General features: G+C 41.3%; 2 protein-coding genes across 16 annotated transcripts in view; one reads left to right on the forward strand and one right to left on the reverse strand.

The window, feature by feature from the left end:
- The first annotated feature begins 505 nt into the window (after nucleotides 1-505).
- On the forward strand, nucleotides 506-18,587 carry HELB (DNA helicase B). 2 transcript variants are annotated; one of them, XM_072146659.1, is made up of 14 exons: nucleotides 506-775; nucleotides 1,049-1,381; nucleotides 2,751-2,950; nucleotides 4,709-5,554; nucleotides 5,994-6,168; nucleotides 7,093-7,234; nucleotides 7,335-7,453; nucleotides 8,407-8,491; nucleotides 9,229-9,288; nucleotides 9,863-9,952; nucleotides 12,570-12,756; nucleotides 14,086-14,220; nucleotides 14,957-15,499; nucleotides 17,030-18,587. In XM_072146659.1, the coding sequence occupies exons 1-14, from the start codon at nucleotides 559-561 to the stop codon at nucleotides 17,111-17,113; spliced, it is 3,216 nt and encodes a 1,071-aa protein (XP_072002760.1). In that variant the 5' UTR covers nucleotides 506-558; the 3' UTR covers nucleotides 17,114-18,587. The 2 variants fall into 2 exon arrangements, with proteins under 2 accessions (XP_072002760.1, XP_072002762.1); XM_072146661.1 differs by having other exon boundaries at nucleotides 1,163-1,381.
- Nucleotides 17,850-26,716, reverse strand: part of GRIP1 (glutamate receptor interacting protein 1) — a 325,558-nt gene continuing 316,691 nt past the window's right edge. For all 14 annotated transcript variants that reach the window (XM_072146657.1, XM_072146648.1, XM_072146651.1 and 11 more), the window contains 3 exons: nucleotides 22,994-23,227; nucleotides 22,590-22,736; nucleotides 17,850-19,868 (listed from right to left, as the gene is read on the reverse strand). In XM_072146657.1, coding sequence (XP_072002758.1) covers nucleotides 19,632-19,868; nucleotides 22,590-22,736; nucleotides 22,994-23,227 — 618 coding nt within the window. In that variant the 3' untranslated portion in view covers nucleotides 17,850-19,631. The remainder of the gene's footprint in view (nucleotides 19,869-22,589; nucleotides 22,737-22,993; nucleotides 23,228-26,716) is intronic.

Genomic DNA, 26,716 nt, shown 5'->3' on the forward strand with positions numbered 1-26,716 from the left:
GACGTGTGTATAGGTATAGTTATACAGATGTGTGTATAGGTATATAGGTATACAGACGTGTGTATAGGTATATAGGTATACAGACGTGTGTATAGGTATATAGGTATACAGACGTGTGTATAGGTATACAGACGTGTGTATAGGTATATAGGTATACAGACGTGTGTATAGGTATATAGGTATACAGACGTGTATAGGTATACAGATGTGTGTATAGGTATACAGACGTGTGTATAGGTATAGGTATACAGATGTGTGTATAGGTATATAGGTATACAGACGTGTGTATGGGTATAGGTATATAGGTATACAGACGTGTGTGTATAGGTATACAGATGTGTATAGGTATATAGGTATACAGACGTGTGTATAGGTATACCTATGTACTACTCAAACACATTTACTGATGCTAAAGATTTCTGACCAGCCAACAAAATGTCCGTCGCCCCTGTGTAGCGACATTTCCTATTAGTGTAGTTCTGGCGGACAGGGCGCCCCCGCCAGTCTCGTCACTTCCGCTGTAGAGAGCGGCTATTTGGAAGTACAGAGAGCCGTAGAATGGCAGCCTATCGGGGCTGGCGGGGCAGGCGCAGGGCTGTGGGCTTCACGGAGCTGCGGGGTCGGCTGTTACCCGTGAAAGACGAGTTGCCAGCCCCGGGGGACAGTGATGGGGACAGTGAGGGTCCTGACGACTCGGATCCTGAGTTCTTAGACGCGGAGGAAATTGATGGAGGAGCCAGACAGGTGAAGTCCTGGAGGGTCCCGAGCACGAGAGGTAATGTCATCCCGGCTGTCACCTGAGCTGCTGGGGGGCGCTGTAACCGTGTACATTCCATCCAGTATAAGTAATGCCAGGCCCTGTCTCTGCCCCGCACACCCCATCCTGGGCAGCACATGTCTCCCTAGAGTCCTGAATGTATCCTCCTTCTGTATCTGATATGACAATACTGTCCATGTAGTAGGGGCTGGTTCTCTTTGCCTTCTGCATAGATGTGTATCATTTTATAAGTGGCCTCATGTTCTTTATGTATATTGTATTTTCTTTTAGTAATCATTAAAACGAAAGATTCCACTGAGTACATAGTGAACGGATCCTTTCCGCTGGATGATCCGTGGTGGAGCGTCAATGTCAAAGTGCATCAGTCACAGTTTTATGCCATAGGACCCCCATCGTATGAGCTGGATGATGACAGCCTTGGAGAAGTCTCCATCCTTCCTCTGTTCCTTCATAAATGCAATGTACCAGATGTATTCACTAAAGATTTCCTGGACTGGCTACCACGGGACCCTCCTGTCACTTTTAGCACACTGATAGAGCTGGCAAATGACTTTGATATGGAAGAAGGCAAGAATATCCTGCCGTACCTGCAGAACCTGAGCAGTATGTTTACCTGCATTTTATCTATACCAACCCCTTTGTGATCAGGCCTTTAATGAGTGGGCACTTTTAGTGAATTTTCATACTTATCGATCTTAGGGCCATAACTTTTTATTTTAATTTCTTGTACATATTACATTTTTTTTGTGCGTTTTTTCATGAAACTTAGGCTGCATTCACACGACTGGTGCCCGCCGTACCGTAGCATGGCGGGCACACGGCACTGTGCGGGGAGAGGAGGAGGGGGAGAGCGCTGCTCACCCCCGCCCACTCTCCATAGGGATATATGGCGCACGGCGCCGTATGCCCTGAAAAAATAGGACATGTCCTATTTTTTCACGGGGCACGGAGCAGTACGGTTCCGCACGTGTGCAGCACCGTACCGCTCCCGTAGGGCGCCGCATGCCCATTGCCGTCTATGGGGACGTATATCGGCCGAATATACGTCCCCCTTGCGGTCGCGTGAATGTAGCCTTAGGGATAGTTATAAGGGATTCTCCAGTCATGGCAAGTAAGACCCTATCCCATGGATAATATAATAATAATAATTTGCTGATCATTGGGGGTCTCTGTGATCACACCCCAACTGATCTTGAGAATTGGGGTCTGTTGTACCCACGGGGTAGCTCTAGATGAATAGAGCAGCCGGCGCATGCATTCACTGCATCAGTGCACACAGGGAGGAGTTAAAGGGGATCTGTCATCGGGAGCCCTTTTTTCTGGCTCCTCATGTCCCCATAGAGAATAGTGTAAACATTGCCAAAGAGTTTTTATAGTAAAACTGGCTTTTTTTAGAAAAAAAAAAAAGTTGAGTTAATGAAAGTTTACCTTTTTGGATGCAGAGCTGTGTCCCTAGTCCCTTGGGAGTGGCCAGTGAAGAGTGGTTCCCCTCCACCCTCAATGGTTTACTGCCTCGATTTCGAACAAATAAAACATGTCCCCCATATCGTCTGCCTCTGCTTCCCCCTGTCGCTTCCCTTCTCAGTATGTCATACATGTCTGCCCCACTCCGCACTGGCCACTCCCAAGGGACCAGGGGCGCAGCTCTGTATACAGAAAAGTAAACTTTGGTCTAACTCATCTTTTTTTTTTTTTTTTAAATCCAGTTTTACTATAACAACTCTTTGTACAATGTTGCTATTCTCTATGTGGATATGGGGAGCCAGAAAAATTTCTCCTGATGACAGGTTCCCTTTAAAAGGAAGGAGTCACTAGTAAATGAGCTAGGAGAAATGGCTGTCCCAATAATGACAGACAGAGTAAGGAAAAAATCTTCAGTCCCCAAATAAGAGCAAATTAGAAACAAATTGTTTCAGTTGAGTCACTGAAAATTGGCAGCACATTCCTTATAACAACGTATCCTCTCACACAGGTCCTGGAGCATTTGTGTTTCTGTCATTAGAAATTCCTCTGGTGATGAAATATTTACCAAGACTTTTACCTTCCAAAGTAAGAAGCTTATTCCTGTTAGATAGTAATGACCAAAAGTCCCCTGGAGAATGTCAATGTAATCTTTTGTATGACCTTGAAAGAATGTTGGCTGATGATCCTTGGAAGCTTGGCTTTGGCTTGGTAAGTACAACCGCATCTCCTCTGTATTTTGTGTCACTGTGTTGTGATTTTACTGAGATTTCTGCATGAACTTGCTACGTGCAGCAAATGTTGCAACCAACTAAATGGCATTAGGCCAAATCCTTCCAAGCGCACCAGATATACTGTATCTGCTCTTGTTAAAGCACTCGGTGGACATTATGAAGACCACTCATTTCTGTATGTAACCAGGCTTATGCCAGGTGCAGCCATCCTTACCCAAACTAATCTCCTTAAATAATGCAGTAGGAATAGGAATTTCAGACCTCTACATTCTTTCTTGGTGGGCAAACCTGCAAAATCAGCCTGGGATCAAATACTTATTTCCCCCACTGTACTCTTGTTGCAACTAACTTCATGTACAGGCGGTCTCCTACTTAGGCGGAACACCCGACTTAGAGATGATCCCTAGTTACAAACGGCCCTCTGAATGTTAGTGATTTACTGTACCTTTGCCCTAGGCTACAACAAGCAAAGGTGTCTGCAATTAAGCTTTGTTAATTCTGGTTCTGATGACAATTCAACAGTTTTAAAATCCATAAAACTGTTGACACTTGTAGAGGCGTTATCGCGGTTCTCTGCCCTTCATAACTCTCTGTCGGATTTATACGTTGCAGAGCGTGAAGGGGTTAAACGTCAAACACGTAGTATAAGGGAGAGATAAGGTGGACACTTGCAGTACACACTGCAACGAGATGAGAAATGTATCAAAGAACTGAACCTGTTTGAAATTGAGCACCATTCCACTTGCTTAATATGTACAGGCAGTCCCCTACTTAAGAACACCTGACTTACATACGACCCCCTAGTTACAAACGGACCACTGTATATTGGTAATTTATTGTACTTTAGTCCTAGGTTACAATAAATAGCTATAACAGTTATCACAGGCGTCTGTAATGAAGCTTTATTGTTAGTCCTGGTTCTGATGACAACCCAACATTTTTTAAATCCAATTGTCACAGAGGCCAAAAAAGTTCTGGCTGGGATTACAATGATAAAATATACAGTTCCGACTTGCATACAAATTCAAGAACAAACCTACAGACCCTATCTTGTATGTAACCCGGGGACTGCCTGTGCTGTAATATTTGGAGGAGGCAAGATGGCGAATTGATGATTTTGGAGAGCATTAGCTCTCCTAGTACCTGGTGTGGTGTTTTTTTTGAGGGGGAAATTTCTAAAATGGGTAATTTATGGGGGGGGGGGGGGTTCTTTTTATATAGGCCCCTCAAGGTCACTTTAAATTCGAGCTGGTCTCTCATAAAATAGCTTTGGAGATTTTCTTGTAAATGTAAAAAATGCTCATATAGTTATAAGCCTTCTAACATCCTAAAAAAATAAAAGCAAGCTATAAAAAAGACATCAACATAAAGCATACATATGGTAAATGTTAGGGTAATTTAGATGGTAAAACTGTCTAAAATGGATACAATTTTAAAGTTTTAAAATGGCAAATTCTTAATATTTTTTAGCCAAATTTCCTTTATTTCCCATGAATAAACGCAGAGCATATCTTCCAAAATGTTCTAATAACACGGTGTACCATTTCTCACAAACAAACTCATCTTGGCACGTTAAAGCGTTCCAAAGTTCTAACCACATAAAGATTTGGAACAAAGGCCTGTGTCATGAAGGTTCATAATTGTCAAGTGGTTGATGGGTTAAAGGACAATACATCTAATGTACAGACATAATTTGGAGTAATCATACTCTTCGCTTGTTGTTCTCCCTCCACAGATACTGTATCGAGAGTTGCATCTCTGTGGCTGCGAGGCATCTTGGGAAAGCTTTTTGCACTGTGAAGATCTCCTAGTAAGGATCCCATCCTTGCAGATAAATGCATTAATTATTTATAATGAACTGAAGAAGAAATGCATGGAGCTAGGAGATACATATGTCGAGCTCTCTGACCTAAATACCTCCGTTACTAATGCACAGGACATGCCTGTTGAAGATGCATGGGAAGCTTTAGAATTTCTGAAGACTCATGAAATTGTGGTCATGGAACAAAAAAGGATTTTCCTGTATCGATGGTACTGGTATGAAATGCATATTGCAGAATATATCCAGAACATTGTACAGAGAGAGCCCTGGAGTCTTGATGTCTATGAAGAGGATGTATTTGGAAATATTTCTTCCCCACATGAACAACGTCTCAATAATACAGATGAGCAGGGCACGTCAAATGGCGAGACTGCTGCACATTGCTCTGACAATGGGGATGGATCTGGATGTGCCCCGGCGGAGAGATGCTCCACACAACTGGATGCTGACCAAAAGAAGGCAGTGAGAATGATCCTGGCAAACCCTGTGACCGTCATAAGTGGCAAGGGTGGCTGTGGGAAGACCACAGTTGTAAGTCAAGTTTTCAAGTCCATGATGAAGAAGGAGAATGATGAAGTGGAAAAGGCCTGTAAAGCACTGGAAGAAGACATTGATGCTTCGGAGGAATGGTTTTGTGATGCCATGACCTCAAACCCTGACCACAGTGACAGCATACGTGTTTTGCTTACTGCCCCCACAGGAAAAGCTGCTTCTCTACTAAAGAAAAAAACTGATCTTCCAGCTGCCACCTTGCATCAGGTAGACCATGGATTAACACTTAATGTTGATCGGATATTTATAGATATAGTTTTTAGTGTTTGATAAAGACTAACATGGTAGTTTGTATAGCTATTGGATTAAGGTACTGTGCTGTATTTCTAGGTATACTCCCCAGATAAGGACTTTATGAATAGATCAATAGGGCAGGTTAGTGCACCAGCAATGGCTGCCCAGGCTGCTGTCATACATGCCTTAGTTTTTTGCATTAACTTGGTCTGTAGCCTACACACAGATAAGATAAAATGGAAAGATCTGCACCTGTTTGATCCACAAAAAAACTGATGGAATAATAATGATATTATATGACGCTTATATAAATGAATAGAGGTTAATGAATTCCTGGGAGAAAATGCTTGGTCCTCTAATTTCATCAATAGAAATGTTTAAAAAATATTAAAACTTTGCTCTCCTCTTTCAGGTGACATGTAGCTATTCTGCCTGGCGGAAGCTCGACAATGATCAAGTAAAATGGAAATTTTCTAATGTGGAGGCCTTGGTGGTGGATGAAGCCAGTTTGGTGTCTGTTCGTATGTTTAGCGCTGTACTAAAACTGTTGTACAGTTATGGAAAGTTGGCTAAACTTGTAATTCTGGGTATGTTTGAGACGCTACACTGGGCTAGTAATTATCACTGTTTATTAATACTGGTTATTCACCCTGTAAACTACACCTACCATCAGAAATCTACATATTAAGGTAGATCTGATGGTAGGTTCCTTGAAATTTGCTTAACCTCTAATCTTTCATATGATAGTTTATAGTTTCTAAACTAAAGTACTGTTTATCTAGCTATGATGCTATTTTTCACCAGAAGCTACTGTAGCCTCTGCAAACACTCCTTACCTGCGCATACGCATGATACTACTGCTGCGGCCCTGGCTCATTTGAAACGATTATGTAAAGAGAGATTCTCTCCTCCGAGTCAGCTAGCACATAGTAGTTGCTGCAGTCACATGCCCCACTATTCGGCCTCATGGCTCAGCCACATCCCGTGGAAACTTATGAGACCAGTAGTATAAATGCTGCAGTTGACCTTATTCTTCCATACCCTTAGACTTCCTTAACCCCCTTGTACACCTTGTACGTATTCCCAATGACCTCTCTATGTACCCGGTTTGAATGTACTTGTTTGTTTGTGACCGTCTCGATTGCTCCCTTGATAGCCTATAAACATGTTCAAGACAATAAAATAGTCATGGGGGGAGATTGGTGTGTGTATATATGTATGTGTGTGTATATATATATATATATATATTTGTTATGTCTTTGTTACTACTGCATAATAAAATAAAATTATGCATAAATAAACTTAATAAAATTATGGAACATAAATGCTGCAGTCTTGTGAACAAAAACTAGGTAGACAACGGGACTGGTTTACAAGGTGAAGGAGAGGTGAGTTCTGATACTTTTGCTAGTGTGTTTTTTTTTTTTTTTTTTTTTTGGATGCATAACCACAATCCCATCTTGTCATGTACAATTAGATATTTTATAATTTTTTTGGATTGTGTATTCCAGGAGACGTACGCCAGCTGCCAAGTATAGAGCCGGGAAATCTACTGGCAGATGTGTTTGCGGCTCTGAGTAGATTGAATTGGGCAATTGAGTTGAAGACCAATCACAGGGCAGAGTCGCAGCTCATTGTGGACAATGCTACAAGGTAAAAGTTACAAGAGCAATGTTACCCAGTTTTCCTGCTTATAATACATTTTTCTATAGCTTTATTTTTTACTGTTTCTAATATTAGTCTATTTTTCAAGAATCTCTCATCAGTTCGATGTGGAATTTGATGCATATGTTCACATTGATGGACACAACAGCTCTGCAATGGCCAATGGAGATAAAAAATTTATACTTGTTTCCCTGGCTCATGATGCTGGTAAGAATTACTTCGTCTTCTTATTCCTTGGCCCATCACACACTACTCTCTCAATAGTCTTAACTTTAGTTTCAACAAGGTTTTATTGTTTGAAAAACATAGGAAAATGGTTTGCAACACATCAAGCCGCATGTTGTACCCCACTGGCTCATTGTAATGAAACAGCAGAAACCATGCAGCCTCGGATCTGACGAAGACCCGAGGCTGTCATGGCAACCGATCGCGCGTCCCTCGATGTTGTTCAGGGGCACGACGATCGGATCCAAGATGGTGGCACCCACACACCACCGTCTTTTATATGCCGGCGGCAGCTTTGCCAGTGGCATCAGAGGAGTTAATTGCCGCGATCGGTGCAAGCACCGACCGTAGTTATTAGCGTGGGGATTTGCTGCAATATGCAACAAACCCCTCCTGTGTATGAAGAGGGCTCAGCCCGTGAGCCATCTTCATACACCCCCAGTACATGTACGGCACAGAGCGTTAAGGGGTTAAAGGGGTTGTTCATCAAACATTTGACTAAATGAAAATGTTTACTTGCCTGCAGTAATCTCCAATAGCTTTGATGCTTTTGTTGTATAACTGTGCACTGTCCAAGGGTAGGTTACAAGCAGACAAATCAAAGGCTTCACTGGTGACCATCCAATCACTGACTCACCAATGATGTGCCATTGGAGTAGAAGTCACTACTGGGGCGTGTGATTGGTCCAGCTGTGATCTGCCATTGGATGATGCACAGGTCAACATCTGAAACCTTCAAAGCTCCATGGGGAAGCTACGCCAGCTGGACTGTAGAAATGCAGGTTTAGGATCAGGGAGCCAACCCTGTAGTTCTTTGCTTCCTGTGTATATACTGTACCGTGTGTTCTTTATGCTAATGTAAAGCATTTGGATGACCGTGATTGTGGTCAAGCTTGTGGTGTTAAATGGCATTGTTGTCAATTTCTATATTGCAGATTTGAGCACTGCTATATCAACGTTACTGAAAAATGGGCCGGGTTTAGAGGATGATAAACATTCACAGTTTATTGCATTTAGAAGGTAACCTGATGCATATTAAAGTACATAAGTGTGAAAATGACCTGAAATGGCCATTTATTTTATGATGTAAGAACCCTGATCAAACATTGATAATTTTTTAATTATACTTTTGGAATGTTTGGCATATTATATTCACTGATAAGGAAATTCCCCTCTTATTCTTCTTGATGTACCTCTCAACACACTCAGGGTATGGGTGGGGGGTGCAACCAGACAGGATCCCCTGTTCCCTATCAGGCTGTCTATACTATTGTGTTCCTGCATAACCTTGTGTCCACCACGACCTGCACCACTGACTTCTTTACAGCCCCTGCACTCAGGATACTGTAGCCACACATCACTATTTCACTGCTGGTTGCCTCTGATTCTGTGCTGGGAATCTCCCTCTACATGATGATGGCTGTTACACTGGTTCACAATATAAAGATTCTGTATGTGCATACTATGCAGAGCCCAGTGGGATTAGCTGCTGAGCATCATGGGAAGTACAGTTCAGACATAGGCAATCTTCAAGGGCATGCATTTGCAAAAGTTACTCTGCCAACTTCTGTTCTGCCCAGGAGGATTTCTGAGAAGTAGCTTTAGAGCAGAACACATGGCACCACTGGGACACAAATTCAACTTAAGAACAAATCTATCTTTTATGTAATCCGGGGACTGCCTGTATATGTTTTTATAGTATATCTAACTCCTGTTCTGTTCAATAGCAAAAAATGACCAACATATCTTTTCTATAGGAATGATTGCCTGCTGATTAATGAGGTTTGCTGCAAACACTACTCAAAGCATACCATGAAGTAAGTGTAGTGGTTCTTCTCTATACTGGGCAGCAGTTGTAGTCAATTTCTTGTCTATGATTACATTAATATGGCTGCTCTATTCTGCAGAAAGTACCACACCGTAAGGGGCGTAACTTGAGGGGGTGCAGAGAGTGCGATCGCAACCGGGCCCAGGAAGCTTAGGGGCCCATAAGGTGTCAGTTTCCAATATGAGAAGACTAGTACTATAAAATATGCATTATAGTCGGGAGGCACAGACTTTGCACTGGGGCCCATCAGCTTCAGGTTAACCCACTGCACACTGGTGCCGGCTGTATGTGGTATTACACTATTGGCTTTAGTGAGCTGAATTACAGAAACAACCAGTGAATAGATGTTGTGCTTCTTCTTGAAGGAAACGATCACATGTTTTTTTTGTCTTGGGTCACTCCTAAGAATAGGGGCACACTGCAGAAACGCTGCTGACAAGGATTTTCTGTAGTGTTTTTCAATCTTAAATTGCCACACCAAGAACAATGTGAAATTTCTCTTCCGTTGTCCTCACCATTTTGTTACTGCTTGGTTAAGAACTGACATGTTTTATGTTTCTTAGGAATCACAAGAACAAATTTCAGTTTCTATGTGGTGATAAGGTTTGCTGCACTAAAAATGCCTATGTCAAGGATCTCGTCTCCAGACCCAGGTATGTGCTCTTTATTTTTTATAACTTGATGTATTCTCATGAGACATTTATGATGGCTGATACACAGGGGATACATCATGAAAACTGGAAGCACTGAGAAATCTCCCACTGTATGAATTTTGTGTGTATAAGTGTAAATATATAGATATTTATTTATATTACAGGCGGTCCCAGGGAAAGGGAAGCTGTCACCACATTTGCACATATACAGCCAGTGAAAGGTTCCTATAGAGCTCTATTAACTTTTATCTAAAAATAGTTTTACTTCCACATAAATCACCTTTTTTTCTTATATTACCTGGCATCAGTGGGGCGTGTCCTGCTCATCCAGCCCCTCCCATCTACTCTTCCCCATGCCTTATACCTCCTTACTGGTCACAATTCATGTCATATGAACAGGGTGACATAATCTCAGGTCTTTTAGCCTCTTAACAATAGCAAACTGTACCCCATGCATGTATCTGACCACATGAGGCCACAGCAGCCTCCATGGACTTCTACTCCTCTCCATCCTCCATGGAGGTGATTTCATGTGATCACATACATGGTGTACTGTTTACTAAGTTTACTATTGTTAGAAGGCTAACAATGATGTCACGATAATGTCACTGGTCAATGTAATACAAGGTACTGTGTTAAAAAATTGACACAATATTTCTCTATAAGTAAATAGAGCTTTATATGTCTGTAGTTGAATATTGGCAGACAGTCCCCAAGTACAAGGGGGCAGAGCAGTGATTTGAAGAGACCCAGAGCTGTCAGTCAAAATAATGGGGCGTGGTTCACTGCCAGCCTGGGAGAAAGAAGAGTCACAGCCAGCAGACCGGAAAGCTAATTTGCAGATCAGAAAATGGCTGTAATTAAGGTACAGTGCCCCACTGGCAGCTAATTTTAGGTGATATAGGGAGGACTTGTAACCCTTTATCAGCAGGCATTGTTAGTCAGGGAGGCAACATCTCATGTTTTTCAAACATGAAAAATCAAAAATAAAGAAAAAAAACATACAGAAACTGCCACAGGCAGTGATCTTTTACGGCACTGCAAGTTTTCATTACACCAACAGGATCATTACAATATTTCCCATTGTAATAACAATTACTTTTTAACACCATTGAAGCACAGCTACCCCCCTATAGTGAATGTACCTTTCATTTTCTATTTCACCAACAATAACTGGTATTCTAAACTTGCACTTATTCGTACAGGGGCTGCCGAGGGCAAACCAGGCGTGTCAAACCACTTTCGACAGGTCTACTTTAAGAACGCCCAACTTACCGACGACTCCTAGTTACACATGGACCCCTCTGCCCACTGTGACCTCTGGTGAAGCTCTCTGAATCCTTTACTTTAGTCCCAGGCTGCAATGATCAGCTGTAATGTGTCTGTAATAAAGCTTTATTGATAATACTTGGTCCTATTACAGAACAAAAGTTTCATAATCCAATTGTCACTGGGACTAAAGTTTTTTGTTTCGAGCTTCAATAAAATAAATTATACCAGTTCCGACTTCAACTCCAAGCTTCCAAATTCAACTTAACCCATTACCGACATGTGACGTACTAGTACCCCATATTGCAGCAAACAACCACTGGTAACAACCTGGTCTGTGCTTGTTAACCCTTCAAATGTCTCAAGCAACGCTGCCAGAGGCATTTAGATCCTTCTATACGATAGCCAGACCCTGTGACGCCATCGGGGGCGGCGATCAATTGCCATGACCGCTTCGGGTCTCACAAAGACCCAATGCTGTCTGGTTTCAACCCATTCATTAAATGTGCGATTGCACATTGTAATGAATGATGAGGAAAATCCCCATATACTGCCATCCTCTAGTATGGTAGGATCAATGAGACAACCTAGGGTTAAAGTACCCTAGCAGGTCTGAAAAAAATAGTAAAAAAAAATTAAAAGTTAAAAAAAATTACATTAAAAAACCTAAAAATTCAAATCACCCACCTTACTCTAGAACTTATATAAACAAACAATAAAAATCATACACATGTTGGGTATCGCCTCGTCCCATCTAATGTCCAATTTATAAAAATATAATAAGTTATTCCTAGCATTTAACCCCGTAACTGAAAATAGTTCCCAAAGTCGAAAATACAGTATAAGCCGACCCGAGTATAAGCCGAGACCCCTAATTTTACCATCAGAAACTGGGAAAACCTACTGACTCGAGTATAAGCCGAGGGTGGGAAATGCATTGGTCACAGACCCCCCCCCCCCCCCATTGTAAACCTCATCAAAAGTTGCAAAAATGACACTACCCACATCTCCGTACACTGAAGTAAGAAAAAGTTATTAGCGCAAGAAGGTGGCAAAATGAATATATATATATTTATTTCATTTTGCCACCACCTAGTGCTAATAATTTTTTTTTTTTTTTTTTCAGGAGTTTAAGTTTTTGTAAATGTATGATAACATTATAAAACCTATACAAATATGGTATCCCCGTGATCGCACCAACCCAAAGAATAAAGTAGACATGTCATGTGGGGAGCTCAGTGAAAACTGTAAAATCCAAGCCCACAGGAATATGGCGCAAATGCACTTTTTCACCATTTTTACAGCATTTTCAATTAATTAATTTATTCATGTATGTTTTTGCCACTAGGAATTCTAGCAATAAATTAATCACTTCCAGTTCAAGTCAAATGGTCACCATCAGTCAGCCTCAGCCTCAATTTGAAGAAGCTAGAATATTGTTGGACAACAGTGTACTTGAATCGGGGGACCAAGCTAATAAGGAGGTGGAGGAAGATGATAGACTATGTAATGGAGAAATATTTTTTGTGGTGAATGTAAGCAAGTTTTTAAAATGTTATTTTTAGAGAATGTTCTATGTAAGGAATCTTTGTGAATGCACATGATATAGTACTATACATCAGTACACACATGGAGGAAACTCAGATCGTATATTCTACTGGCACACTGGCTGTTTGGTAGTGCACTGCAAGATTACATGTAAGCTCATGGTCGGCTTACACAGTGCAACAAAATTTTGGTTAAGAGGCAAAACTGTTCAATAACAGGATTTTGTGCGGTTTTATCCTGAGCATGTGATCGCTGCTCCCCCAATCAGAGAGAAGGAACTCTTTATATACTGTGTGTGAGCATGGGCAAGGAATGGAGACACAAGCAAGTGATTCTGCATATGAAGTCTTCAGTGCCACTGCTCGTGTCCTTTGTAATCTAAAGGAGCGCTGTCCGGCCACAGTTCTCTCATGGTCTGTTTTCTTTGTGATTTAAATAAAGGTACTTCTTGTTACATATATTCTCCGCAAAAGTTTAATGACAATACACATCACTCTGCTCTTTCATGTGCAGTAACTTCGGAGCTGAGATCACGCAACCACCAGCCTGCGTTCTGCACATGCACAGAACTCTGGTTTCATGGACAAGCGCGTGCTGATTGTAGCTGCGTGCTGAAGCTATCTGGTCGGAGGATCAAAGAAACTACTGGGGCGTGAAGTAGCCGCCCTATGTAGCCTCGGCTCTGGCTACTCCATGCCCCAGTAGCCTCTACCATGGGCAACTAGCACAGTTTTACCTCAGACACTTCTGATATTTCTCTCCCTTAGGGTACATTCACACAGCGGTGACCCCTCCCCACTCCATAGGAAACAGCGGCTGCACACACAGGGAAAGAAGGAGCATGCTCTATCTTTTCCCATGTATTGTGCGAATCTGTGCCACCGTACTGCCGCCGGGCCGCCATCGCCGTCTATGGGGAAGTATACGAACGTATGGGGACATATACAAATTTGAAATCGCATATACATTCCCCCAGACGGCCATGTGAATGAGGCCTTTAGACTGCTTTTTTTGGTAGAATTGTCCATATTTCATTGCTGGTGGTTTAGTGATCCCCATTGTATCCTCCTGTCCTTGATTAATATGAACATGTTCCTATGTTTATACATGACATCAATTCTGACGAGGGAAAAAGCCTCGGCATGAATCAATAATAATAGTTGTGTTGTAGACTAACTCTGATTCCCCGAATGAAAAGCGAGGTTTTTTCTTTAAATAATTTTTAGTAGCAATAAACAAAATGTATTCTGCATAAATAAGGCATGTGGATAGAACCATTTTTGTTTTTAAAAAACAATATATATTTAATATTGCAGGATGTGACAAGAGATAGAATTAGGGAATTAACACTATCTGATGGAGAAGATAGAGAGTACACACTAAATTATAAAGCACTTCGGAGTCGCAGTGGCTTGCAGCATGCTTGGGCTCGCACTATCCATACATTTCAGGTAAGACCACTCCAGAATTCATTGAAGGCCCTTTTGGATCAATACTAGTGAGCTTTGTCGTATATATCATCTATCCCCCAAAGTTCTGAAAAGGGAGTGCTTAAGAACCTCTTTCCGGTATTGTGAAGTCACTTGGAAAAGAACGCTACTTAACTATCCCCCCCCCCCCCTTTAATTATTGGTGGTACTCCCTGACATCACAGAAGGGGAGAGGGAGAGTTCTTTTTGGGGGTGGGTTTGTTTTGTTTTGTCCCTTTTTAATGCATTCTTATTAAATCTAAAAGAATTTCCATTCGGGTGCCTTGTTAGCCAAAATAAAATGGAGTTCTGTTAGATCTGTAGAATTTGGACCCGGTGCTGTTTAGTGTGTTTTTTAGGTTATATGAAAGTATTGCCAATTGTGTATTAAAATGTGGTAAGGGACACGTGGATGTTATATCATTATGTTTTGACTGGGGCACTTATTGTAAAGTTCTATAATAACCTCTTGTGGTTGTAAACCATCTGTTTTTGACCAGTTTTAATCAAGATAATTGGTTAAACCTATCAAAGACGAATGTGTTTTTAAAAAAACGCATGCGTTTTTTAACGGACTGCTTAAAACGGACCAAATCGGGTTCAAAACATCATGTGTGGCATCACCCTAAGTGTTGAAGGTTGTAACAAAGAAGGAAGTTTTAGTATTCCCCCATTGCAGTGAAAAAGTACCTAAATATATTTTTGTTCTTTTGTCCAGGGCTCAGAAGAAGATACCGTTGTATATGTTCTTGGCACTGCTGGCAGGCAGAATTGGAAACACGTATACACAGCTGTAACGAGAGGCCGCAAACGAGTTTATATAATTGCCAGGAAAGATCAGCTTGACAGAGCAATTTCCAATAAGGCCCGTGATCGAAAGACTCGATTACAGCAGCGACTGAAAGATAAACTGCCTCAAGGAATAAGCTTTTCACAGCCCACAGCCGCATCTTCGGTAAATCCCGAGAGCAGCCAGGCCGTGGCTAAGCAGGAACCAGATTTCACACTGACTTCTACCCCAGTGACCTCCTTCACACAGCTTAAATCACCACCACATAGGTCTTTCCCACCAGAGTCCACAACCGCAGTAGTAGCTCCGTCTACATCAGGTGCTGGTCAAGGGGAACATGCAAACTACATAACACATACACCACCTGACTGCCTACAAGACTGTTCCCTGGAGGTGTCACCTTCACAGAAGAGGACGAGAGGGCCTGTGGATGATTCGGAGACTCCTAAAAAGATCCGAGTGAATAAGACGGTAAAGTGCTCAGGCTTTTATTTCTATGAACATGAATGGGTCATACACATAAGAGTACTAATACACCACAATTTTTAGTGTTTGTGTCAACTTGTGCTATTTTTATTTCGCTATCCTAAAGCCAACTGGGTGTACACACGAGTGGAAAATCTCACAATTCTAATATATCAGATTTTTGGTGCACAGAAATTGAAATATAGTTCCGTTTTTTTTTTTTTTATCCTGGGCAAATCACTTTTCTGTAGAACTATCCAGAATTAAGACTCCGGTTTTATATCTGCATGCATTCCACACAAATTTTGATGTGGATTTTCTTGCTTTCATGGTGGACAACTTCAAGGTTTTCTTGAAGTAGTTTTTGGGGCAGTCACATTTGGGAGGAGGGGGGGGGGGTTTAGGAATGCTAGGCAGTAATAGACACTTCTTGAAATTTATGTGAATTGGCCAAAAACTCATTGAAGAGAAGCCTCAAATATCCATATTTTATAAGCAGCTGATATTATTCCTCAAGCTCAGAACAACTTGATTTAAAGGAAACCTACCACTTGAAGTGGCAGGTTTCCGATGGCAATACCGGGCACCAGCTCAGGGTGAGCTGGTGCCGGAGCTTATTTTAGTTAGTGTTTTAAACCGCGGTATCGCGGTTTAAAGCACTTTTTAAACGCTATAGCCGGCGCAGGCAGGTACGCGCTCGGCGCTTACCGTGCACGCGGCTCTCATTCACTTCCTATGTAGCCGCGCGCATGGTAAGCGCCGAGCGCGTACCTGCCTGCGCCGGCTATAGCGTTTAAAAAGTGTTTTAAACCGCGATACCGCGGTTTAAAACACTAACTAAAATAAGCTCCGGCACCAGCTCACCCTGAGCTGGTGCCCGGTATTTCCATCGGAAACCTGCCACTACAAGTGGTAGGTTTCCTTTAAAGGGAAACAAAAAATGGAAAAAACTGATTTGTTGAACAAATTTCTGCACACAGATTCTGAAACAACAGAGTACAGTTGTGCTCAAAAGTTTACATACCCCTTTTGTCTTTCTTGGCCTTTTTTCAGAGAATAAGAATAACACTCAAACCTTTTTTTTCCATTTATGGTTATTGGTTGGGTGAAGCCATATACTGTCAAACTACTGTGTTTTATTTTTTTAAGGGCTCATTCAGATGGCCGTGATCTGGCCACACCAATTGCGGGCAGATCACGGCCATAATAGAAGTGTATGGCTTCTGGTCACAGCTCAGTGAGCAGATGTCTCGGCACACTGTGACTGATTTGGGCTGCTTTGCCTCAAAATATAGAACAAGTCGCAGCCATCCTCTGCCTATGGTAGAAGCCCTAACCGCTCCCCAGTGCTCTCCTGGGATAGTCTGGGAGAGCACCCAGCTGTACGAATGCATTCTAAGAAAAAATAGTTTTTCATTCATATTCTGAAAAAAAGGCCTCTTACAGGCTGGTGTTCAGTTTGCTATGTTGTAACTTAAAGAAAGGAAACCAAGAATGACCTCACTGATTTAATGGCAATTTTCTTTTTATCTGCAGAATTTGACTGAAGAATCTCCTGACAGTCAAAAGTTTGAGCTCCTGAGTCTCCGGAGTCCTAATCCAAAGAAACTGTTTGACTAGCCCAAGATCCCAGCAAGTAACCTGCACTGGGAAGAAGGAGGCTGGCATTTCTGTTGCTTTTTTGGTGCCAATTTTATTTTTATTTTTTTGATGCAGTTTTCAAGGCAAGGGTGGAATCAAATTGAATGGGAAAGAAAATAGCTTACTTCTGCTTTTCCTTCAAACTGCAAAAGAAATCCAACACAAATACTCAATATCCATTTTTTTTAGCCAGCGGAAGGCTATAGAATTCCTTCACTATTCCAATTCCTTTTGAAACCACTACTGGCTATGGCTCACATGCTATTGGTGATATTCCAGGCTTACGGCTGTTTCCTATTCTATAGCAGAATTCCCTCTGCTGTTTTATGCACTTTGTTTTTGAAGCTGTTGTTGAGGATTGTTTTAAAAAAATTTTTATAGAAAATAATATCTGCTGGCACAAACAATATTTATGTAAGATTAAGTATTGCAATCTTGATGACAAAGTAGTAATATTGTCAGTTGTCTGGCAGTGGATGGAAGGAAGGGATTTTGGGTTCAGTGAATCCATTGATGTCATCTGGACTAAAAATCATTTTGTATCTTTAATAACTGCAATAGACTGGAATTGTAAGATGTAGTATCTAATGTTTTACTAAATCAAAGCTGAAATCTTTTCAAAGTGGCATCAATTGGTTGAAGTCTTCTGTTCCAATTCATGTATATCCTAGCGTATTTTCAGATGTTCTGACAGATGGTATTTTCATACTCAGAGCCACCAAGCTATGCGACCTAGGCCTTTCAAGTGCTAATATTTTAATTTATGCAGGCATATGCTCAATGTATGTCATAGTTTTGCCCACGTGATGTAACATTACATGCAAGTCAATATTTTATCTAACCCTTAAAAAAAATGGTTGGCCAATACTAAGGAAACGCCATCCACATCCATACTCCAGTGGGGTCTGCAGTACTAGTGCTGTAGTCGCTTTAGTACTTGTTATTTTGGGACAAAAATGTATTACAAAAAGTATGAAGAGGAATTTCTCATGATTTGCATGTTAGTTTTCTGGTCATCATCCTGTGAAGGTTATAGCCGAAATTCTACACCAGGCAGGACCTGGTATACTATTCAGAAGGGAAGTGTTAACAAACCTGGATATGAACTTTAAAACGGCATCAACCCCCCATCATATAGCTCATCCACAAATCTAATATTGATGACCTAGTCAGAGGACACCAAATCTGTTTCTTCATTTGTGTGACTTCAGAAAAACCCAAACAGAAGAATTCAAGAAGATTCATTCTCCTTATGCATCATGTTTGCATTTGTTTTATCATTGTTTATTCAGTTTTTACAGTATGATTGTTCCATACAAAGTTTCAACAGGTTCAGTTCCCAAAACCATACATAAGACAATAAATTTCATGCTATTAAAGTATTAAATTTTGTACAAAAATACTTTACAGTTTAATACTTGTTTGTTACAAATAAAAATATGTATTTAATTGACTTATGATAAATGCTTTTCTTTTCTCCCACTTTAATTTTAGCTCTCTTCATATTTTGACTGGCAGTGTTTTAAACCCATATGTTTGCACAGGTCAGAGTAAGTAATCCATTTAACCATACCATGAAGACCACAGTGTGAAGAGGCGAGCACACAAGATGGAGGCTTCCTGGATCCTCTCCTGCTCAGCAGATGCTAAGTATCGCAAACAGAGCCGCTGGTGAGTATCCAATCAAAATAGGAACCACGTTATTGCTTCCAGGGAAAGACAACTGGCACAGCTCTGTAACACATGTACACTTCTAAAACAAGAGTGAGAATGACAGAGGAAGCGGCTCAATGCTAAACCTTATTTCTACTGTACAAACGCCAGAGCTTGGCTTATGTCTTCACTGTAGAAACCTCCAACATCATCTCAAAAGGCATGGACTGATATTGTGAACAAATTAGTTCAGGCGCCAAGAACTTCTAAAAATCTTTTACAAATGCTAAGTAACCTTTCATTTGGAGTAGCAAAGAACTTATATATATAAGTGAATGAAGACCATACTGCAGGATTTGGGTAAAGGGTTGAGTTAAGACTAATCCACATACAGTACAAGGAGCACATGTACCAGAGGTCTGCAAAGGATGGGAATCGGGCAATATTGTCTAAAATGGGATTTAAAAAAAATTCTGCTTAGTTTTAGCAGCTACAAGTTATAAGCACAGACTTGTAAGGGTCTTCTTGAAATGATGGATGTGTTCTCCTCTAGTCCATGGACATTGCACATCCTATAAGCCCCATATTTTCTTAAGGTTATGCTTGGAATGGCACTATATTTAGGAGTCTCAATGTAGTAATATGTTACAAATACTCCTGACACAGGCACATGGAGTAGCACTCAGTACCTTACCTAGTGTTTCTCATCCCCTGTGCTTAACAGTAATGTCCCAGAGTGACATCTGTGTCTTAAAGGTCACAGATCAGTCATTTGACAGGGATCTAGCACCAGTATATTTTTTTTTATTTTGCTACCACGTCAATGGACTAGAGTAATTTTTTGCTATAATGTACTAGTTGAGTCTCTTATATCCATAGCTGCCAGACGTCCACTGGTTTGTTGAGGAAAGGGGTCAGTGTGATCAGTCCATTCGTTTGCTGGTAGGCTTGAGCCATCTGGACCCTCCTTCTGAGAAGCAATGGGATTCCTACTTATTACCAAATCTAGTTTGTTACCAGATTCTGCTATTAAGGGAACAACCAAGCAGCAGTCAAAGTCTCTCGTGCGGACATGGTTTACCTGTGAAGAAATTTTAAAAAATAAAATAAAAAAATTAGCCATAAATTAACTATTTTTATACTTAATTATACTAATTATCTGACAATGAGCGAATAGATGAGAAGGTAATAGAGGCAGACAAGGAATCTCATTTAAGGTGCCATATATACTTGAGTATAAGCAGAGGTACCTAATTTTAACACAAAAAAACTGAGAAACCTATTGACTACAGTATAAGCTGAGGGTGGGAAATGCATTGGTCACAGCCCCCCCTCTATATAAAGCCTGCCAGCCCCCTGTACTATATAGCCAGCATGCCCCCCTGTAGTAAAAAAAAATAAAAAAATAACACTCTACTAATTTTTCTGACGCCTCATGTCGGTCCTCCTCTTGCTTTGGGTCCTTCACATCCTCTTCAGATCTTCCTGCTTGGCCAGCACATACAATGATGTCAGCTGCTTGCCAACGTCATTGTTTGTGAGTCGCCGGCATCGGGAGGGGACCCGAAGAGAAGCGCAAGGACCCGAGGAGGCATCGGAAGCAGAAGAGGACCTACCGGGGGCGTTGGAAAGATGAGTACAATGTTAATTTTTTATAGACTCTATTATAAGCCGAGTTGGGGTTTTTCAACACAAATTTTGTGCTGAAAACTTAGCTTATACTTGAGTATATACACCAGACAACTTCCATACTCTCAATCCTCAGGGATTTATACTAGGGGATTGAGCAATAATTTGGATCTAAAATTGTTTTTAAAAATTTTCAACTTTGAGACCGCTAGATATACACTCACCGGCTACTTTATTAGGTACACCTGTCCAACTGCTCGTTAACACTTAATTTCTAATCAGCCAATCACATGGCGGCAACTCAGTGCATTTAGGCATGTAGACATGGTCAAGACAATCTCCTGCAGTTCAAACCGAGCATCAGTATGGGGAAGAAAGGTGATTTGAGTGCCTTTGAACGTGGCATGGTTGTTGGTGCCAGAGGGGCTGGTCTGAGTATTTCAGAAACTGCTGATCTACTGGGATTTTCACGCACAACCATCTCTAGGGTTTACAGAGAATGGTCCGAAAAAGAAAAAACATCCAGTGAGCGGCAGTTCTGTGGGCGGAAATGCCTTGTTGAGGTCAGAGGAGAATGGGCAGACTGGTTCGAGCTGATAGAAAGGCAACAGTGAATCAAATCGCCACCCGTTACAACCAAGGTAGGCAGAAGAGCATCTCTGAACGCACAGTACGTCGAACTTTGAGGCAGATGGGCTACAGCAGCAGAAGACCACACCGGGTGCCACTCCTTTCAGCTAAGAACACGAAACTGAGGCTACAATTTGCACAAGCTCATCGAAATTGGACAGTAGAATATTGGAAAAACGTTGCCTGGTCTGATGAGTCTCGATTTCTGCTGCGACATTCAGATGGTAGGGTCAGAATTTGGCGTCAACAACATGAAAGCATGGATCCATCCTGCCTTGTATCAACGGTTCAGGCTGGTGGTGGTGGTGTCATGGTGTGGGGAATATTTTCTTGGCACTCTTTGGGCCCCTTGGTACCAATTGAACATCGTTGTAACGCCACAGCCTACCTGAGTATTGTTGCTGACCATGTCCATCCCTTTATGACCACAATGTACCCAACATCTGATGGCTACTTTCAGCAGGATAATGCGCCATGTCATAAAGCTGGAATCATCTCAGACTGGTTTCTTGAACATGCCAATGAGTTCACTGTACTCAAATGGCCTCCACAGTCACCAGATCTCAATCCAATAGAGCATCTTTGGGATGTGGTGGAACGGGAGATTCGCATCATGGATGCGCAGCCGACAAATCTGAGGCAACTGTGTGATGCCATCATGTCAATATGGACCAAAATCTCTGAGGAATGCTTCCAGCACCTTGTTGGATCTATGCCACGAAGAATTGAGGCAGTTCTGAAGGCAAAAGGGGGTCCAACCCGTTACTAGCATGGTGTACCTAATAAAGTGAGAGCAAGAGGATGTCACGTCATCATGCTCTCCACGTTTCTCTTCCATGATGACTATTTCTAAGGGCTCTTTCACATTGGCATTGTTGCTCAGCTTCCATTGTGCATCTGTTGCATTTAGTCTGTTTTTCTTCTGTTTTGTCATCAGTTAAAAAACCCCTGGATGTTTCATCGCTGTTTTTTGCAGACCCACACTTATATTGGAAAATCTAGGACAGGTTTCATTTGATCTTTTACTCGGATCAGTGAAAAATACATGGCTTTGAGAGGCATCTGTGGAAACCACTAAACCGCAGACATGAAAATCAACTCCAATGTGAAAAAGTCCTAAGACGCACACAGCACAGATCACTGTCAATACACAGTGTCCACTCCTCTCTATGGCAATGACGGCGCCGCCTGGGTCATAGAGAGTCTGAGAGCAACGAGGTGCCGGCTGCAGGGAGCGCAGGTCCTTTTTTTTTTTTTGCTGTGACTACCAGTCTACTAGGGTGGGGGGAGGTTGGCATGTGCTGTGCTGGCTACCCATTTACTGGGGAGGGGGCTAGTTTATGCTGTGCTTTCCAATGTGTGTATATGAGGAGTAGCACTTGTTGTTAGTTCCTCTAGGTCTGTGAATCTGCAGTGCTCTCTGTGCTGGTAAGTGAAGACCTTAGCTGCCACGACTCACCTTTCTCCATATGCTCCTAAGGAATCTGACACTGTGTGGTCTCTTTTTTTTTTATTAGTGCTATTGATTAATGCGTAAAAGTACCTGCAGGAGCCGATCAAATGGCTTAAGTCCTCCTATATCTCCAGGTCCATTAGGACGAATGTTCTTCACATATACGCCTTTTTCTAGTAGACCATCGGCAACACTAAATCCAAAGTCGTCTCTATCAGAGTCCTTGAATAAAGAGATCTAAAAAGGGTGAAACACAAGTCAGTTTTGCAGTATATATGCCATAAAACCAACCCAGAATATATTCCCACTTTTATGTTATTCTGAGTTGCTCAATTCGGCCCACCTTATCTTATAAGAAAGCATTTCACTTATAAGGCATGAGACATGTATGACACTTTTTAGCACATTTTTGTTAGCAGCTGCCCTACTTTTCCACATCTGATCTGGGCACAAGAAAGTTTTTCTCCCGTTTCAGAATACAATATGACAGGCACCTTGTGTAACTCCACAGGAGTTGGTGACATAATTTCTTTAATCTCTTGTTTCATTTTTCTCATGGACACAGATTTTCTCCCAACATCAGATGGTAATGTGTTACTGCGGGTATTCTGGCTGTAATGTGGTCTGACAGAGCTCTTTTCTTGGAAACTTGCTTGCCGGCCCAGCTGCCCCCGAGGCAGAGAGTTTTCGTGATTCAGACTCAGCGTGCTGCCAGACATGATGGTCGCCTGTAGCATAAACAGAAACAACAGTTCTCATAGACAGTATGTACTATCCTCTCTAGTCACAGCTTCAAGGCTAAGGCCTAGGACATTTGTGGATATAGACCGGTGGGGAGAGTCTTGGTAGAGTAAGGTCTTTGTAAATGATAATTCCTATGGACATATAAGATCATTAGACTAAAATGATGACATTTAGGAGTCCTGCGCTAAGCCATATTATGCAGAGAACCACAACCTTACCAGTGGACTTCAGCTAAAACAAGACGTCTTTCAAAAAGAGCAGTATAAAAAGTGCATGCATCTCATGGAAGGTCATTTACTTTTGTATCCACCAGCTTTAGATGGACAGATGTCTTTCACACCACTCCTGGGACATGTATAAATGGTGACATCCAGAAACTTCTTTATAGTTACGGCCCTTTATTAATAATTCATGTAATATCTGCCATCATACAACAGCAAGATACATATTGGCAGAGAAATTGTGCATAACTTGAATCCAGGTTTAAAGCATTGCTTATTTTCACATTGTGTTATTGACCGTGTTATATTTAAGGGTACTTGTCATTTGAGATAATTTTTAATATTGTGTTTGGGGGATGTGGTGAACATTTTTTCTAATATACTTTAACTTTATACATTAACAAATTCTGCTTAGTTTGAAAAAAAATAATCAACCTACTCCCTCCCATAGAGCCTGTAGAGCCAGCCTGTACAGTGTGAGTCTATGGAGGATGCTGAGGTCACATCCAATCTCCCAGTGTGTGTTTAAACAGCTCTGGCAGAGAGGGTTAAACCCTTTACTTTCAGCTTGATGATTGAATGTAGGGGGAGATTTAGTGCCAACGTATGATAAATGTCCCCCATAGTGCTCATATCATACTAAAGCCAGGGAGAGAGTAGGAAGAGTTAACACTCATTCAGCTGGGTAACAAACAGGAGAAATAGACCAGTGGTCCCCAACCTTTTTGTATCCAGGGACCGGCTGCACTCAAAATTTTTCTTTTTACTGGGTCGGGTAACCCCCTTTCCATGGTCCCTAGGGGAAAATACTCCATTTCTAACCCCCAACCCATATAATCCTGAAGCCCCAAGTCTAAAATGCCCCCTTTCCTGCATCTTTCCCCTTGTCTGTAAACCCCTCCTGAAAGTGCTCCTTTTCTATAGCCTCCTTTATAGTGCTCCCTTTGCCCCTCTTTATAGTGCTCATTTTTCAGTAGCCCCCTTTTTCTGTTTGCTTTTAAAGAATGGGTTAACAGAAAAGGTGGCATTATAATACCCCTTCTTCTATAGCCTTCCAGTCACCTACACACAAACACAACTATAATGTCTCCTTGTCTTTGACCTTGTCAAAAAAAACTGGGAAAACTTATTGACTCAAGTATAAGCCTAGGTTGGGAAATACAGCCGCTACTCTAATAAAATGTCCAGCAGCCTCTCTTGTCAACGAAATCTCCAGCAGACTCCTCTCTCTAATATAATGTCCACAACAGACCCAACCATTCATGAAATGTCCACAGTAGCAGAGCCTCCCCCACCCCTTTAAGAAGACACACAGAGAAGAAGACAGAGCTACAGGGAGAAGAGAAGCTCGGAGGTAAGTACCACGTTTTTTTTATGTTCTTCGGGTGGGACCGGGTGTTCCTTGGCGGTTGGGGACCACTGCTGATAAATTTGCCGTAGCAATGTAGAAGTAACATTGCAACTAATTGGCACATTGCATGCTGTTTTTATAAACTAAGGAGAATTTCTTAATGAATCATATTAGAAGAATGTTCACAACATGTCCCTGCCCCCACAGACAATATAAAAAAATCATCTGAAATGATGCTTACTCTTTATGCGTTGTTCACATATTATTCCACTTTATACATGTCCCCATAAGAATAGATGCAGTAGAAGGAAGAAGATCCCACAATCTGGAGGCAGGAGCAGAGGACAGAACTTTCCTACATGCTATCAGCCAGCACACACAGCAGCCTCTTGGAAACAGGCATGTAGTGTTGATGTAAAAATATAGACTGTGAGTTGTGGCTTCCTTGTCTTACAGGGCTGTGTTGTGGTAAGCACCATCTGTTGTGGAGAAGCTAAATCACACACGTGACTATCATGCAACCCCGTAAGGGCTCTATCATTTTTTTTTTTCCCCCAGCTCTAGCTTTTTGATTTTTTTTATTTTTTTATTACCAGAACTATTTATGAGGGCTTTTTTGCAGAATGAAGTGATTTTTGTGTGTTTTTTTTGTGGAGTGGGTTGGAAAATATAACAATTCTGTTATTGTTCCTGACATAGTTCATTATATCAAATTTTGTAAAAATAATTAAAAAAAAAAGAATTGTGGGTAAAAATGGGGGAAAAAACACAGAATGACACAATTCATGTAAAAAGTACATGACAACCTTTTTATATTCTTTATTATAATGAAGATACTGAAATATTACTACTCAAAGTAAATGGTTTGTGTTGCCATTGCTTTTTCCAAATTATTTTCATTCAATATTGTTGTGCAAGGGCTTATTTTTTGTGCCACAAGTTGTAGGTTTGTTGGTACCATTAGGGATACATAATTGTTTTTTGGAGGCTTGTATGCCAGTTTTCCGATGTACAAGCTTTCAAAGCTGGAGCGGGCAGTAGGCTGGGCCAGGATGGGGACACCCAGGCCTTGCCCATTAACTGTAGCCTGGACTTAGAGCAGGTTATAGTCCAATTGTATGCAGGTATACATAGGAGACTCTTAGTGTATCTGGCACAATGTGTGCTGTGGGGTGAACATGATTGCTTGAACACATGTATCCTCTTAGGTTTGACTGTAAAGGAAAGTAAAAGTGTCATAAGTGTTACATGCAGATGAATATGATTGGCTCACACACAGGGCAGTTGAAACCAGGGATGTGTGTATGAGCCAATATAAATGAATGTGTCCGTGCTTCGTTTGCATGAGTGTCTAATGGTATATGTTGCTGTAGAATGTAAGGACTAAACTATACAAGTACAAACAGTATAGTAATCATTCATCCCCTATCTATTATTGTAACCCTATATAAGGGATTTTACTAAGCAAATGCATACATGGTACTATCTATAGATAAACATGTATACAAGAGTTAGACAGTTTTAGATAGTCCAGAAGTTACTATAACATGTACAAGGAACAATGGGGAACATGTAGTCTCTTCATGGTGCTTGTGCTCATTTGCACCTTTTTTGCGCTTAAGACAATCTCCTTTCAAAGTTCACCATTGTATAGTTTTCTGCATTGTTCCCTGAGTTATCACCAGAATCCAGATGTGAAAGGTGCAACTTTTTTTTTTAAAAGTCAGAAATTAGCTAAAGACCATGTATCAATACATCTGACCAGCAAAGAGACCAAGAAAAGTCCCAAAAAACAGATAAAGCCAGACTTCTGATATATGTGCCCCAATGACCCATGTTCCTTAATAGCTATGAAATGTGAAAACCCTTTGACTGCCTAGATATATTTATACAGTTGATAT

Source organism: Engystomops pustulosus, chromosome 4 (genome assembly GCF_040894005.1).
Source record: "Engystomops pustulosus chromosome 4, aEngPut4.maternal, whole genome shotgun sequence".
In the NCBI taxonomy this organism is placed as follows: Eukaryota; Metazoa; Chordata; class Amphibia; order Anura; family Leptodactylidae; genus Engystomops; species Engystomops pustulosus.

Bases quoted from the DNA above. Each gene is read 5' to 3' on its own strand.
- HELB (XM_072146659.1), top strand. From the start codon at position 559: ATGGCAGCCTATCGGGGCTGGCGGGGCAGGCGCAGGGCTGTGGGCTTC. The intron at 5,555-5,993 runs GTAGACCATGGA...CTCCTCTTTCAG, and splicing joins CAGCTGCCACCTTGCATCAG to GTGACATGTAGCTATTCTGC. The intron at 6,169-7,092 runs GTATGTTTGAGA...TGTGTATTCCAG, and splicing joins GGCTAAACTTGTAATTCTGG to GAGACGTACGCCAGCTGCCA.